This window comes from Archocentrus centrarchus, chromosome 4 (assembly GCF_007364275.1).
Source record: "Archocentrus centrarchus isolate MPI-CPG fArcCen1 chromosome 4, fArcCen1, whole genome shotgun sequence".
Lineage (NCBI taxonomy): Eukaryota > Metazoa > Chordata > Actinopteri > Cichliformes > Cichlidae > Archocentrus > Archocentrus centrarchus.
The window spans coordinates 26873612-26888919 of NC_044349.1; the positions used below are offsets into that span (position 1 = coordinate 26873612).

The following is a 15308-nucleotide window of genomic DNA, read 5'->3' on the forward strand; positions in this document are numbered from 1 at the left end:
CGCTCAAGGATGAGTGCATGAGGGAACAGTGCTGTGATTCTCCCAATTAAATAAACATCTTTTTCTGTCTGTTTTTTTTTTTTCTTTTCAGGAATGTACCTTTCTGATCTGACATACATAGATTCAGCCTACCCCTCCACGGGCAGCATACTGGAGAACGAACAGAGATCAAACCTGATGAACAACATTCTCAGAATCATATCGGACCTGCAGAGATCCTGTACCTATGGTGAGACTCAAACAGCTACACGTTTATGCAGCAGCATGGTGGTGTAGTGGCTGATGAGACGAGGGGACCCATATTTAATCCTGCGAGAAAGCCAGTTGATTAACTTTTGCTCATCCACGTGAAGATGGGCATAGAAACTAAAGATGAGGAAGGAGCCGACAACAGCTAAAGAAAGCAGCATAAGCTTTGTCATTTGATTTCCCCTCAGCATGGAGGCGCTATGAAAGAATATCTACTCTTCATCAATACATCTGTGTGTATTTGTGAAATTAGAAGTTGGATAGAATGTATCTATTCAGCGTCACCAAAAATTTGACATTTAAAGATATTTTAACTTTTAATTTATGAAAAATTGCAGAAAAGTGAAATTAAGACTGGAAGAGTCTTCCTTCCCATAAAGTGGCCATGCAGTATAACACATGTAATCTCTATGAGCAATCCCTGTGAGCCAAAAGCTTTAAATGCTCCGTTTCAGGCAGTTTTTTCTGTTCTTGGCTGTGTGTGATGAAGTGTGGTTATCCCTAATATGGGCATCTCAGGCACACAGCTCTGGTTGTGTTCACAGCAGCTCCAAACTTTTTCCTTTTGGGGTCAGCTGATCAGCAAACATTGGGTTAAAGGCAAGGTGGTCTTAAAGCGAGAAGGGTTAAAACAGATTATTTCACATGGTGATTGGACTCGGGGGCTGCATCCAGTCAGAGTCAGCGAGGAAGTTTCTACATGCAGTGGGTTTAAAAGTCCTGCAGCACACCACCACAGCTTACTGGAAAACAGTTTTTTTTTTTTCTTTAAAAATAAACAGATGCTTCAAATAGGTGTTGGTCATTTAAGCACTTAAAATTAAGACAGCTATTTCCTAGCTGCGCGCAGGCTGCTGCTGCTCTGGAGCTGTGTTTGGTTTAAAGTAATAATGTTATCCTTATTCCAGACACACTTTTTAGCCAAGGTAAAGTATGCTGGCAGCTTATGTTACACAGGATCACATGTACACACGTGTTTTTAATTTCACGTCTGCCTGTATCTTCTCTCTCCCAGATATACCAGTGTTGCCTCATATACAGAAGTATCTCAACTCAGTCAGGTATATCGAGGAGCTGCAGAAGTTTGTGGAGGACGACAATTACAAGTAAGAAGTAAAACAAAAAGCTTTTGCATCACAGTTGTGATTTACAGGAGCAATTTCCTGCCAAGGTGATCGAAATAGATTTTTTTTTTTCCTCCTCCCTATGTTTATTTTCATCTTGATTAATTTGCAGAAGCATATTGCAGGCTATTGGATTTATTGATTTATCAATATTGCATTTTCTAGATTGTCCCAGAAGATTGAGCCAGGCACCAGCACACCACGAGCAAACGCCTCCAAAGAGGACCTTGTCGGTGAGTTTGAATGCACAGCGGCTGCAGACTTAGTCTTACTTAAACTGAACTGTGTGTCCAAAGCGTTTCAAATTTGCGACACTGGGATGTCATTCGAACAAAAATTATATTTTTTGTCTTGTTTCCACATTAATAAACACATTTGGCCAATGTTGTTAAAAAGCAAAATACTTTAATTCATTGTTCCTTTTAAACTGACATTAATATGTTTATTTGTAAAAGGTATGTTTTCACTTTTAATGTGTATTTCAATTGCAAGTTTGGGCTTAAATTTCACTTAAAGTGGAATTTAAAAGTTCTTAAAAAAAATCTTGCACACCCTGTACATACCATCTCTGTACTATGTTACAACATTATTGTTTTGCTCTGTTTACAGGTCAGGAAGCATCAGCATCTCCTCTTTGCGGCCGTAAGTGTACGGTGGCAGCTGATGGAACCAAAGTCCCAGCAACACCTCCATCCCCCAGGAACCTTCTGCCCTATGGACACAGGAAGTGCCACAGTCTGGGCTACAAGTTTGTTTCTGTTATCTTGCATTAAACACAATTTTCCTCCTTGTGTCCTTAAGTTAGAGTGCTGGCACTGCTCTGCTATATCGCTGTGTTCTGTGTTTCCACAGCTTTATTCATAAGACAAGTACAGTCGAGTTTAAAAGTGCTACATTTCCCAATGCTGGCTCTCGCCATCTGTTGGATGACAGCGTGATGGAAAGCCACAGTCCTACCAGGGGACAAGCAGAAAGCTCGACTCTGTCCAGTGGCATTTCACTTGGTAATATTTAAACATCTATCCTTATGAAGTATAGTTTTTATGTTCAGTGGACATTTTTGTGATGTTTTTTTATATGTCTACAGGGAGCAGTGAAGGCTCCGAGCTCAGTGAAGAGATGTCTTGGCCGGCTTTTGAGAGGTAAAAGTTAACGCATCCATGTCCTCAGTGGTTTTTTTTTTTTTTTTTTTTTTTCATCACAGCCACATACAGAAAGCAGATTGTATTTAAAAAAATAAATAAAAAATCCCCAGCCCGGATGTGATCATCTAAATTTTAAAGCTCTGGCTTCAAGGCGCATTTATGCAAAACAATCTGCCATTGAAACTCTCACACGCGCCATGCTTTTAGCCTTGCAGCCAAGGCAGTCATGCCTCATCCCTCCACCGCTGCGCTCAGCCTGTAGCAAAGATGTAAAGATGCTTCTGCTTCCCCAGCAGCCTGAAATGTATTAACTGCTCAACATTTAAATGTAGTAGTCCCCCTGTGCCAAGCTCACCAGATCTTGTAATAAAAACCACTCAGCTCAAGAATCTACTAGCATGAAATCCATCTTAACCTCTTTCAAAGCACACTTCCTTTTTAAACTTTTGAATTACCCTATAAACACACATCCATCAGTAACTTCTCTAACCAAATAACTGCTCGTCTTCTGTCCCTAATCCATGCTATTTAAGCACAAAAACAGGGCAGGGGAAAAAAAAGAGAGCCACACAGCCTTAACACTATCCCGTGCCCCTATTTTGTCCTATCCTATCTTATGCTATTCTGAACAGGACTCGGTTCTATCACTCTCTGGGCCCAGTGATCCGTGTGGCCCGCATCCCCTACAGAGGAGTCCTGAGGCCCAGCAGGTACACGCATCCCGATCTGAGCCAAACCCTCTCCTGCCCTCACTTTTCACCCTTGAGTCCCTGCGAAGGGGCTGCTGTGTGCTGGTGCTTAGAGTATGTGTACTGCTGGGGTAATCTTGTAGTTTGAAATACGTGCGCGTGTCCTGGTGAAATCACGGATCAGGTGAAGGGAAAATTCTTTTGGGGTTATGGTTCTTTATCTTTTGCTGCCTTCTCGAATTTCTTGCATGCCTGTCTCATTCTCACAGATTTATTGAGGTTGAAGTTAAGGTATGGGAGTCTGCACATCAGCCAGCTAAAGCTGAAAGCATTGCCTAAACTGATAAGAAGGCTGAGGATGAATCTTGAAAGATGAGATGCTGCTGCAGTTTATTAAAGACTTAAAAAAAAATCTATATTACCATGTGCTTCAGATATCATTTTTCCAGATCCTGAGATTATAGTCAACCTAGACTTCTTTTTGCGATTAGTTTCCAAAGTATTTCACAGCTTGGAGGTAAAGCAAGTTTCCAAAGTCAGTCACAGTGCTCCATGTGTTACTGGAAATAAACTGTTAAATCCTCATTCCTAAAGCAGAGAGGAACAGACTCTTGAGGAGTATTAACGTCCAGTTATGAACATAAGCATCTCTTGTGGTTAGGGATGGTCTCGCTCTTTCTACCCCTCCTCCCCCCCGGCTTCGCTAGGCTCCTGCACTGAGCTTCCTGCTCTGATCCTCCAGACGGGCACAATCTGCACACCACTTTTCCCATCTTTGCTCTTCTTTGTGCAGATAGCGGTGTTAAGATTTATATCTGTGAAATTCAATTCTGTTGGAGAACAAGAGAGACAAACGTGTAGTTTTAAGAGAAGTTACGTAGGCATGAAGCAAGGGTAAAGGTAGCTTTGCAAATTTCATCTGCCTGTACGATTAGTTTCTCTCCAAATCTGTCTGGTATGTATGTGTGCATGCATGGGGATATGCATGTTTCTTGGGTTTTTTTTATGTATGTTTGTACATTAAAGGTGTAATGTTTGTCTTTGTTACCATTGCAGCTCAGCTGAGTCAGAGGAACTTGCAGTTCACTTGTACCCTGGAGCAGTCACAGTGCAAGGGGTGCTGAGACGCAAGACTGTACTCAAAGAGGGCAAGAAACCAACTGTGAGAACACACACGCACACGTTCACCCAGATAACCATACACGCACATGCCTCCATGTGCTGTCCATACCTGCATGTATTCTATACAGGAACACATGGGAAGCAAATACTCTCAATCACATATGGGACCTCAGAGACTCCTTAACCTGCAGAACATCTTTCTCTGTCTGTTCCACATGTTTCATCAACCCCCACCACCACCACCACCACCACTGAGATTATCTCCTTCCGTTTTGGCTGGAAACAAATGTGGAGCTTTAAGTACTTAAAATAGCTTAAGACAGTCGTCGGTACTGTGGATGATGTAAAAGCCTCTCTCCACACCAGCTGCATTAATTAACGGGTTCACTTGGTCCCAGTTTCTTTCATGTGTTTTCCCTTTATCTCGTCTTCAAGTTTTTGTTGTGATTACAAGCACAAGAAAAGACTTTTAGTTCTCTAAACCACAACATTCAACTCAGTGAGACAAAGCAAACCAAATTACTGCATTCAAAGTATCAGTCAAAAGCTATTCTATTCCAGGGTTTTATTCTGGTTTTTAAAAGTCTAATATGTGGTAAACACACCAAAATGTGTTTTCGATTTTAGATTCTCAGCTTTGATAACAGCATTGCACAATATCGGCAACATCTTGTCCAGCTTCGTGAGGTCATCACCTGAAATGCTTGTTCAAGGAGTTCCCACATATGCTGAGCACTTGTCAGCTGCTGTTCTTTCCTTTTGCAGTCCAGCTCATCCCAGTTTGGCTTTCATGGGTGAATATAACCCTTACAAAGCCCAAAGGTATGTTTTGACTCACCAGCAAAGCCCCCAACCACCTATCAACACCATCGAAGCTGCTCATCAGTGCTTCACAGTGGGAACCACACATGGAAATGCCATCCATTCCCCTTCTCAGCATCTCACAAAAAAGGCAACAGCTGGAACCAAAAATCTAAAATCTGAACCTCTTGGGCCAAAGTCCAGTTTTCCACAAGCATAATGTCCATTCCAAGTATTGGGGATCTGCAGAGAGGTTGGGTCAGTTCCTTTGGCTCTGTATCATTTTCCTTGAGCCATTCCTGTGTATTGACCAGCTAGCAGAGGTCGTTGCCAGTGGAGGTGTGATTAGTCTGCAACAGTTCAAGTCCATGTGATTGCCAAGCATTAGATTTCATTGTAAAAAATGATCAGTGTGATTTGCTTCTTTGTTGGTGGTTTTAATGTTGAGTGTAATATTACCTTTGTGTTACACTGTAGTTTTCACTGACTGGTTGAAGCAGAGTATGTGACCAGATTTCAATTTGTGCCTCTAGGTGGCATCTTGGACCAAATACTGGGTTGCTCTGTGTGGAACCCAGCTCTACTACTACCCTGCCAAGTCCTTGAAGGCCACTGAGCGAAAACATGTAAGGCGCACACATACTCACTCACTCTTAAACACTCTGATGACACATGCATGGGCAGCATTTTTGCAGCAGGTGCTATAAAGGTGTTTTCTTTGAACAGGTGAAGACTACAGATGGAACATAATGTAACGACACTAAGATGTCTAAATGTCTTAGATGTCCTCCATATGAACTGGAGGTGTTGATAGAAGTGAGAGTCGGCGTACCAAACGACCCCAAAGCGCACACTTTATTTTATAAGGAGACGACATATGATAGCAATTACTTACTCAGTCTTAAAAAGTTTAATTACAAAATGAAGTCTGAGAAAAACACTTAATGATTCTTTTTCGTGCACTTTGTACTTGGTATGCACAGGAGGGGGGGGGGAGGAAATGAAACCAAAGAGCTGCAGATTTTTCATGTAATGTTGACATTTAAAAACAAGTATTGTGTGTGTGTGTGTGTGTGTGTGTGTGTGTGTGTGTGTGTGTGTGTGTGTGTGTGGTGTATCAGTTTGACAAGAGCATCTACTGAAACTTAACAGAAGCTCAGAAGAGGCAGAAAAGCAGGAAGAAATGCTGTGTGTGTGTGTGTGTGTGTGTGTGTGTGTGTGTGTGTGTGTGTGTGTGTGTGTGTGTGTGTGTGTGTGTGAGTGTGTGAGGGAGTTGGTTGGATTGTGGTATAGCTGGGGTACAGACGGACAGATGGTAGCACTCATTGAATAATTAGGCCAGTGACATCACTTGCAGTCCTGTGTGTCACTCAGGCTAATGAGAACCTTGTGGAATGAAAATGCAATACTGGGAGTTCACTCTCTCTCTGTCTCTCTCTCTCTCACACACACACACACACACACACACACACACACACACACACACACAAAGCTTGTGTTAATAATTCTTCTGTGTCAGTATGTAAACAGAGACGTTTTGAGAAAGTTGATCATATTTTTTGCTCGTCTTCTTACCAGTTCAAGTCCACGTCCAGTAAGACCGTGTGTGTGGTGGGTCTGATGGCCATGATGGCTGACGATCCTGAGCACCCTGACGTCTTCTTGCTGACCGACTCTGAGCACGGTGAGGCTTTGACAGACACACATGAGGAGAAGAAGCAAAGAGGGAGTGATAAACACCAGCAAGAAGCTGGTCTGTGTCTGAAAAAAGATGCATTAAAATGATAAACTGGGTCAGTGGACTGAACCAGGATTATTCTAGTTAACTAAAACAAACGAAATAATGAAAACATTTTCGTTAACTGAAATAAATAAAAACTATAATTAAAAGGAAAAAAATGATAACTAACTAAAACTGTAATGTGAGTTTCCAAAACTAACTAAAACAAACTGAAATTACAGATAAAATGACCTTTGTTTTTGTTTTTTTTATTCAGAACCCTTGTGGAATAAACTTTTTTCCCGCTCTAGTAGTTTTAAGCTGGGAGCGGCATCGGGCAACTGTGTGCGTGCGTACGTGTGCTCACCATGCTGGTCCGCAAAGTAATGGTGGCGGCCTGCCGAGAAAGCAGCAGAGGCCCATATGGCGTTTCTTTGAGTACAATAGCACAGATAGAAGCGAGTGTCTTCTTGTGGATGATGAAAACATGTGCTCAGCACTTCTCAAGCGGAAAACCACCAACATCAAAGTCCACCTGAGAAGCGCACAATGGCTACAGAAACCGCTCTGATCCTACGACGTAACCTGACGTGCACCTCTGGAGAAACGTGACTGCTTGTCGGGTCCACGCAGCCCGCAACGTTGTGATTAACCTGTTCAGTCTTTGTGTGTTTCTGGCTACTTTTCGCCGCAGTGTTTGAATTTATCAGAGAATAACAACCAGGAGTAATAACCAAAGCATCAATATAAGGAATATCAGTAAATTCCTGGAGGGAGACTGTTGAAACTATCGGAATGGACATGAGGGAAAGAAGAAAGTGGAAAAAACGGGGACAAATGTGTTTGCAGCCCAAAAAACTGAGCACAAAGAGCGAGGACCAAAAAGGTCCAGCCTGCACCGCATATAAAACACCAGCACGCGACCGCAAGGGAATTAACACACATAATCCAGCTACACAAACATAAATGCAGACATGAGTACTACACAACCACTTGTGTAGGTTGTGCCGCAAAGACCCAGCGCTGGAGACTAATTAACAGAAGCAGCTTCTTGTGGTGAATAACATCAGGATGCAGATTTGATCTTTGACTCTTTCTGAGAGTTCAGTTTGTTTTTGTCAAACATGCGTTCTGATGTTATACACCGCATGTAGGTGGTGTTAATCTACCGCACTGATGCTGAAGTTTATTGTAGCGTTTATTTGGAGTTTGTGTTTTTTCTTTGTTTCTCCCTGTTGATGTTCATGTGTGTCCTTAATATTACACACATTTAGAAGGTGATGCTGCTGTCTTGTGAACAGTTGGTTGTTGAATACAATTTTCTAACATTATCTTTTGTTGAGTTTTTATTGCACAATAGTCACTCTTGCACTTTGAATCTTGCAGCTGACAAAGTATGGAAAAACTAAAACTAATACTGAAAGTAACGAAAACTAAACCAGCACTAAGCATTAAACCAAAAATAAAAAGAGCAAAACCGCTCTGAAAATTAGCCAAAACTAACTGAATTAGAGTAAAAAAAAAAAAAGTGAAATCAAACTAAAAGTTAAATGATAATGTAAAATCCAAAACTATAATAACCGTGGACTGAAGGCTGAATAGGTACCAGTTTTAATTTTTGGTTTTGTTTTATTCTTCTGTATTCTGACCAAAAAAAAATCTTCTTTTTTTTTTTTTTATAAATAATTTTAGTGCCGTGAGTGTATCTCATTCCTGCTCTCCTTTATGCGTGGACTGACTGTAATGCTCCGAATGACTCTAAATTTAGCTTGAAAGAATCTAAATAATCAGATAATGTTCATACAGGAATGACAGACATAACCTTAGTGAATACAACATGTTTTCCATCAACTGATGGAAGACTAAAATAAGAAATGTCACAATGTCATTGTGACATTTTGGTTATCGGCAAATATTTTTTTAATCATTTTGATCAAAATTTCACACAGATGCATGCAGACATTCATGGTGTTGCTGAACAGTAAGACTCTGTCGACCTAAAGGGACGTTTCACCCTTAAGTCAAACATACATGTATTTTTTTTTTTTTTGGTTTCTGTGCTGGTGTGTTTGAGTTCCCTCGCTCCTAGTTCTAGTGGAGCTCAATGGCACTCACCTTGTAGTCCTCCAAAGAAAAATAAATTGGAAACTCAGCAGTAATTTTCTTTCTACCAAACTACATCCATCCAGCTTGTGACAGAGCTGCACGTGTTAAGCTTTCTGCATGTCTGGCAGAAAATGGTTCCACATGAGAAATGGCATGTAGTCGAGACATGAAAGTGCTTACAATAAGGTTTGTACATTTCTATGAAGACACTTAGCTGCAGAGATTTTCGGATGTATTTTTTGAGCATGCAAGTCAAGAGCCATCTAGTTCCATTATATTCAAGAGAAGGCAGAAATTTTCGAAAGCCATTATGCAAATTAGGACTATTCACACCAGAATTATCCAGATTAGTAAATGGCTTCAAAGGGCAGAGGAAAAATATTTGATTTTGCTATGAACTGGCCCTTTAAGGCCTGCAGAGTAGTCAAATCTGGCATCCTTAATGTTCACACACAGCTGTTAATAATGTGCACTCACACACACAAATCATCTGACTTTGTCCCAAACTTTTTCACTTTGTTTTGATTTTTATCGGGCGTGCCAAAGTCAAGTGAGGCTTTTAGCCATCTTTCCAGCTTGTTGAGAGAGCAGGTGGAAATGAGAGACCTGGCGCCTCACTCTGTTTGTCTCCATTGCCTAGGTAACACTTACAAGTACCAGGCAGGGAACAGAACGAATGCTTTGCTCTGGTACAAACATCTGAGTGCTGCCTGTCAGAGCAATAGGCAACAGGTATGAAAACACCCACATGCACACAGACATGCACAGAGTTGATCAGTATGTACATTTTGAAAAATCTGACCTTTTTTTTTTTTTTCTTTTTTTCACAGGTGCCAGCCAATCTGATGTCATTTGAGTGACCTATGCTGCAAAGTGCGGCTGAGCAGAGGAGAGAGGGATGAGGAGACAGACGAGGACGACGGGGAAGGAGTACTGACTCAGTAATGGGAGCTTTCACTGCCATGAGCCCTGACCACCGATTCTCCGATTCTTGCCCTGGCCTCACTGCAGCCTCACCTGCCACCACTGCCTTAACCAGAGTACCCTGTGTGTTTGTATGTGACAGTGAATGCAAATCCGTGTGGATGAAAGTGACTGTTTTGGATGTATTGACTACTGAACAAGGACCTGCACCACTGCTCATGTGTCCTGCTTGCTTCTCTTCAGCACCTTCACTGGAGCCAATTTGACGACTTCTCGCTGACAGAATGACAGTTTTTTTGGGGGGGCATAACCCCTCACCCCCTTATTTTTTTTTTTCTCCTTTTTCCCTCCCCAGTGGGTAAACTATTTAACCCCCCCTCTCCCCCCATGCTTGAAAGCAAATTTTCCATCTTTTTAATTCAGCTGCATAAACAATCAGAAAACACACTTAGACTAACTCACTGGACTTTGGACTTTTTGCTTACTTGATTCACACTTTAAGTTGTTGGTCACTTCAATCACTTAAATTGGCTCAAAGTCACATGGTTATTTATATTTATATTTACCATGTAGACACACACACACACACACACACACACACGCCCGCACACACACAAACACACAGAAACCTATATGATTGCATCGTTGCAAAATTAAGGGCTCTTATTCGCAATCAATTCCAGCAGAAACAATTCCCACACTTCCTGAATGTGTCTAGTTTTTATTACGGAACTTACTCCCACCCTTTTGGCCATATACTAAATGTTCAGTATGTGCTGGTGTAGCTGCGCTGGGTGGGAGGTTCACCTTAATCAGAGGAGTCTTGTCTGTATTCCACAGAGGTACGATAATCCCAGAATCTAAGCTAAGACGTGTTCACGGTCGGATAGATAAGAGTTTTACTCGTTTTCCTCCAGTGTTGACTGCTCGCTGTAGCCTGACATCTGCTCAGAAGAGCGACGCTTTGTCCACCAGACTCACACATACACATAAACACTAAAGACTTGAAACTGTGAAAGATTCAAAGAAAGAGAGCAACAGAAACTTGGGGCGATTTATCTCCTCTGGTTTGGAGCAGACACTCAAAGCTACCTGGAGCCATACAGTCTATTTTAAATCTTTGTTTATGATGTTTTGTTCTTTTTTTCTTTCTTTTTTTGGTTCTTTTTTGAGGGGGAGGTGAGGGGAGTGCAGTTCACAGTATTACCATGTAGTAGATGATTGCACAACAACATAGTTTCTGTTACATTTGAATGTCATTTTCTCTTTTTTTTTGCATTTATTTTGAATATTTTATGTACATGTGAATTTTAGTTTTTCTGTTTTTGACCCTCATCCTGGTAACCCTGACCCAGCTCAACTTCAGGCTGTAACAGTTTTGCATCTAATTTTTTTTTTGGAAATGGCATTAGCACCATAGTTATTGTAAGTAGTACAAAGTGATGTTGCCATCAAAATGTTTTTTTTCTACTGGTTTATGAAATGAATGGCAGAGCTGCCGCGTAATTACTTGTATTTACTCATAAGTTTCAGTTGGGAAAAACCGGGGATTTACAGTTTCCACTGTGCATCCCGTATATGTCAGTATACCACAGATTGACTTTTGTGGTTTGTTTTTATAAAAACATGAGCAGAGTGGTGGCGGTGCACACAAAAACAATGAGGTGCTTTTTGCCCAGTAATAGTCAAACATCAAATTTTTACTTTTAATAGCTGTTTACACCGTATGTTTACACAATCCTAGGCCCAATATCACAGTCCTTTCACTGCACATACTGTATTTAATAGTAAGCATACATACTGTTAGTGTGGTCTATTAACAGCAAATTTCAGGCTGTTGATAAAGGATAATGGGATGAACATGTTCCATGCTGATAGCTCCCTAATGGACTTCAGTTTTTCCTGACGTCATCTCCAGGATGACGTCCAGTTCATTGAGTTTCACTTCTTTGTTAACTAAAGGAGATGTGGTAGTGGATAAACCTGTGAAAGAATGAATGAGGGAGCCAAAAATAGGCCTGTGTAATGTGACAGTCAGTGAAAGTATGTGCGCGCATGTGTGTGCCTGTGCATACATCTCTATTTTTATAATAACATTGTAATTCAAGCCAGATTAGGCGATCTCTTGAGACTGCCATCACTGCTGAGCAGTGTGGGTAACCAGCTACCTAATCGCGTGCGGGTGACCTCCAGTTCGCGCTACGGTTCAACGTCGAGTTGTGCGAGCTGTGTGACGTTCTGAAGAAAGGGCGACTCGTGAGGAGCGAGCGAGTGGAACTCATCTGTGTCCGCTGTTGCTGGAGCTGCACACTGAGGAGAGACTTTGTGAAGCAACAAAAATCCCAGAGTGACGTACTGCGGAGGCTAACGAATGTTTGAGTACTGCTGGTTGGCCCAAAGTGACAAAGAGGGGCTGTGAATTAAACGGATAATATGTGAGAGAGCTCGGGATGGGTGGCTGAGAGACGATTGTGTTTAAAGATGCTGGTTATTCTGTCTTAACTGACGTTTTCAGACAGTTTGTCATTTTCAATGTGTCAAATGAGTTCGTACGACAAAGGAAGAATTAAAGCAAAAAAGAAGCAGACACACAAAGAAAGCTCATCTTGATCGTCAACATCCCCTTCACGTTTCTTTTCTTCGTATTCGTTTTATTTGATGATGATTGAGAAGGATGAAAGACAAAGACGTGTGTAGCTGTGGATACCAGAACAGGGTTTTGGGGGGCGTCTTTGAATCTGGGTACAACAGTCTCTCTTTCTGAGAGAAACCCAAATTGTCAAGCATTTTTTTTTCTTTTGTGTGGTTTTCTTCACTGTAATCTGAGTTTACATGTTCGTTCTTTTTTGCTGTACAGCATGTGGTCAAAATAGTGGAAACAGGTGTTTAATTAAGAGATTTGGTTTTCAAGATCAACCACTACTGCTTTCTGTTTTTGGAGAGTGTAATATAGCCACTCTCCCTTTAAGATAATTTTAGGTTTTTTTTAATGAAGAAATTTGATGTCATGCTTGAACATTTTCTTCTCTTCATTATGAACTTGTATAGTTTCCTTTAAACTGACCATACTGTCTGCACATGCACAGCTTGCCCTGTATTAACTGTTGTGAGTGAAACTCATTCTGGATTTTAATGGTCTCACAGTTGAGATGAAGGGTTTGTTGGGAGGATGTTTGTTCTTTTTTGGTTGGCTGGAGAAGTGGATCCAATGTGAATCTGTGCCTCACGTGCACCAGCCAGGCATCATTCTCTGTTTACCAAGGACGGCAACAACAGCATGCCACATTTAAGGCATCCAAGTTGATTGGGGGGGTGCATAAATGACCTTTGCCCTTTACCTGGCTCTGTGTGTTTGTCTGTCTCTGCCTGTGTCGTGACTGTGGCGAGCGCCATGACCTCTCCTCTGAGCGATGTGCTGCCTAGTTTGAAGACTGAGTACCAATAAACACTCTTCCCCCCTTTTTTTTTTTTCTTTTTTAACTCCATATCAGTTTTGTGCTCGTTCTGTTGAAGGTTTTGTGTGTGTGTGTGTGTGTGTGTGTGTGTGTGTGAGTGTGTGTGTGTGTGTGTGTGTGTGTGTGTGTGTGAGACTGTGAAATGAAGCACAGATGTGTGGAGGTGAATGTGAGTCTTGGTCGTATTATATGTCTCAGTACTATTTGACAGTTTCATCCCCCCTTTAAAAAAAAACACAAAAAAAAATGAACATTTGATGAGCACAATGTCTAGTTGTATGGCTTCTTCATAGTAGTGATGCAAACATATATTTTTAAAAGCAATCTAGATTTTTAAGTCTAACAATATCAAAAAAGCAAATCACAGCACTCCAGTTACTCTAATTGGTTTGTTTGAGTTCTTTTCTTAATCATTGCTAGGTTAGAGTCAGATTCACTACACTATAGATGTTGGCTTTGCATTACTAATAGTGCACTGAGGTGTCAGAGACACAAAGTATTAACAACTTGGTTTGTACTTTTAACAGTTAAAGTGTTTTGTCTGTTGGACACAGTTTAAATGTTTTTTTTTTTTTCGTTTAACTTCTCAGGCCTCTTAATAATTCAAATAAAATGATTAAAAGAATCTGTTTTTGATGTGGTCCGTCTTCTTAAACAAATAATTTTCCTATCAAAAAAAAAAAAGCCTTTAGTTTTTGCTCAAACACAAGAATGTGGAGGCGTTGCTGCATATGTTTGCTGATACTGGGATGTAAATGTGGCTGTTAGTCAACTGTCTTCAAAGGTCAAAACCCCTGCAACATTTGCAGCATAAAGAGCAACTTCAGTGCTTGTGCAACACATTTATGCTTGTGGTCTTCATTGGGGGTCATTTCTGATGCATTTTGGCTGCTTCAGATTCACTGTCATCAACTTTCCAAGTAGGATGAAGGTGTGCCAGAAAGCTGTTGCATTTGTATTGCATTATCAATGGTGTAACGTTCTGAAAGTGAGGTATCCGAATACCTAAAATTGTTCCTACCTCTTCTTACTCATTTTGAGCTAACTCTTAAAAACTGTTTATCCCACATGCAAGAAATCTTTACAAATGTTACTGTCAGCGGCGTGCACTAGTTTCCAAGTTGGTTGTCCATACAGGCATCAGAATGAGAGAGACCAAAGCAGCTGTCTAGAGGGGGAAAAAAAAAAGTGACCCTAAAGCATTTCAACTGTGAGCTTTGGTGTTATATTATTAATTCAGCTCAATTCAGTTTTATTTATAGAGCACCAAATCACAACAACAATCACCTTAAGGGGTTTTGTGTTGCAAAGACCCTACAATCAGAGCAAGTGCTTGGCAACAGTGGGAAGGAAAAACTCCCTTTTAACAGGAAAAATCTTCTGGCAGAACCAGGCTGAGAGGGACAGCCATCTGCCGTGACCGGTTGGGGATGAAGGGAAAGAGAAGAGAGTAGTGGGGGAAAGGGCCAGAATTCACACTGTGGAAGAGAGCTGTATACCAATAAAATATACATTTTTTTTTTTCTTTTTTTAAAGATCTACATTAAACCTCAAAGGTGAAAGTTACAAGCACCTGAAACACGGCAAAGCCAGAGCCGTGCACCGGGTCGAAGACTGGAAAAGATCTTTGTAAAACTAAATATTAGGACTGAGGAAAGTACAGTCATATATTTGGCTCTCTGTCAAATATATTTTCCCCTCACTTTCTAAATGAAACCACAGATTCTTGGTAATGACGATTCTCAAAATCTGACCTGACAAATACCTCCTGTGACCTGTAAGAATAGTCCAAAAACTAAGCTGAAACTTGCTCTGAGATCTGAGTGAAAATTAGAACTAAAATTTAAAATATAGAAAAAAAAAACAAAACCGTGAATCAATAATAACTCAGGGTCACAAGTCCAAAAGAGGGTGGGGACTTTTCTAGTGGCTCCCAAACGTTTTTGTGGCTCGGCCCACTTCAGAAGTCAACA

General features: G+C 41.0%; 1 protein-coding gene across 6 annotated transcripts in view; it reads left to right on the forward strand.

Annotated features, from left to right (window-relative positions):
• Positions 1 to 13560, forward strand: part of ralgps2 (Ral GEF with PH domain and SH3 binding motif 2) — a 79400-nt gene extending 65840 nt beyond the window's left edge. For 5 of the 6 annotated variants that reach the window (XM_030726677.1, XM_030726678.1, XM_030726679.1 and 2 more), the window contains 12 exons: positions 92 to 229; positions 1265 to 1355; positions 1539 to 1606; positions 1983 to 2121; positions 2226 to 2377; positions 2461 to 2515; positions 3151 to 3228; positions 4264 to 4369; positions 5664 to 5756; positions 6709 to 6814; positions 9597 to 9688; positions 9787 to 13560. In XM_030726677.1, coding sequence (XP_030582537.1) covers positions 92 to 229; positions 1265 to 1355; positions 1539 to 1606; positions 1983 to 2121; positions 2226 to 2377; positions 2461 to 2515; positions 3151 to 3228; positions 4264 to 4369; positions 5664 to 5756; positions 6709 to 6814; positions 9597 to 9688; positions 9787 to 9816 — 1148 coding nt within the window. In that variant the 3' untranslated portion in view covers positions 9817 to 13560. The remainder of the gene's footprint in view (positions 1 to 91; positions 230 to 1264; positions 1356 to 1538; positions 1607 to 1982; positions 2122 to 2225; positions 2378 to 2460; positions 2516 to 3150; positions 3229 to 4263; positions 4370 to 5663; positions 5757 to 6708; positions 6815 to 9596; positions 9689 to 9786) is intronic. The other variant, XM_030726682.1, reaches the window with a different exon arrangement.
• Positions 13561 to 15308: the final 1748 nt, after the last annotated feature.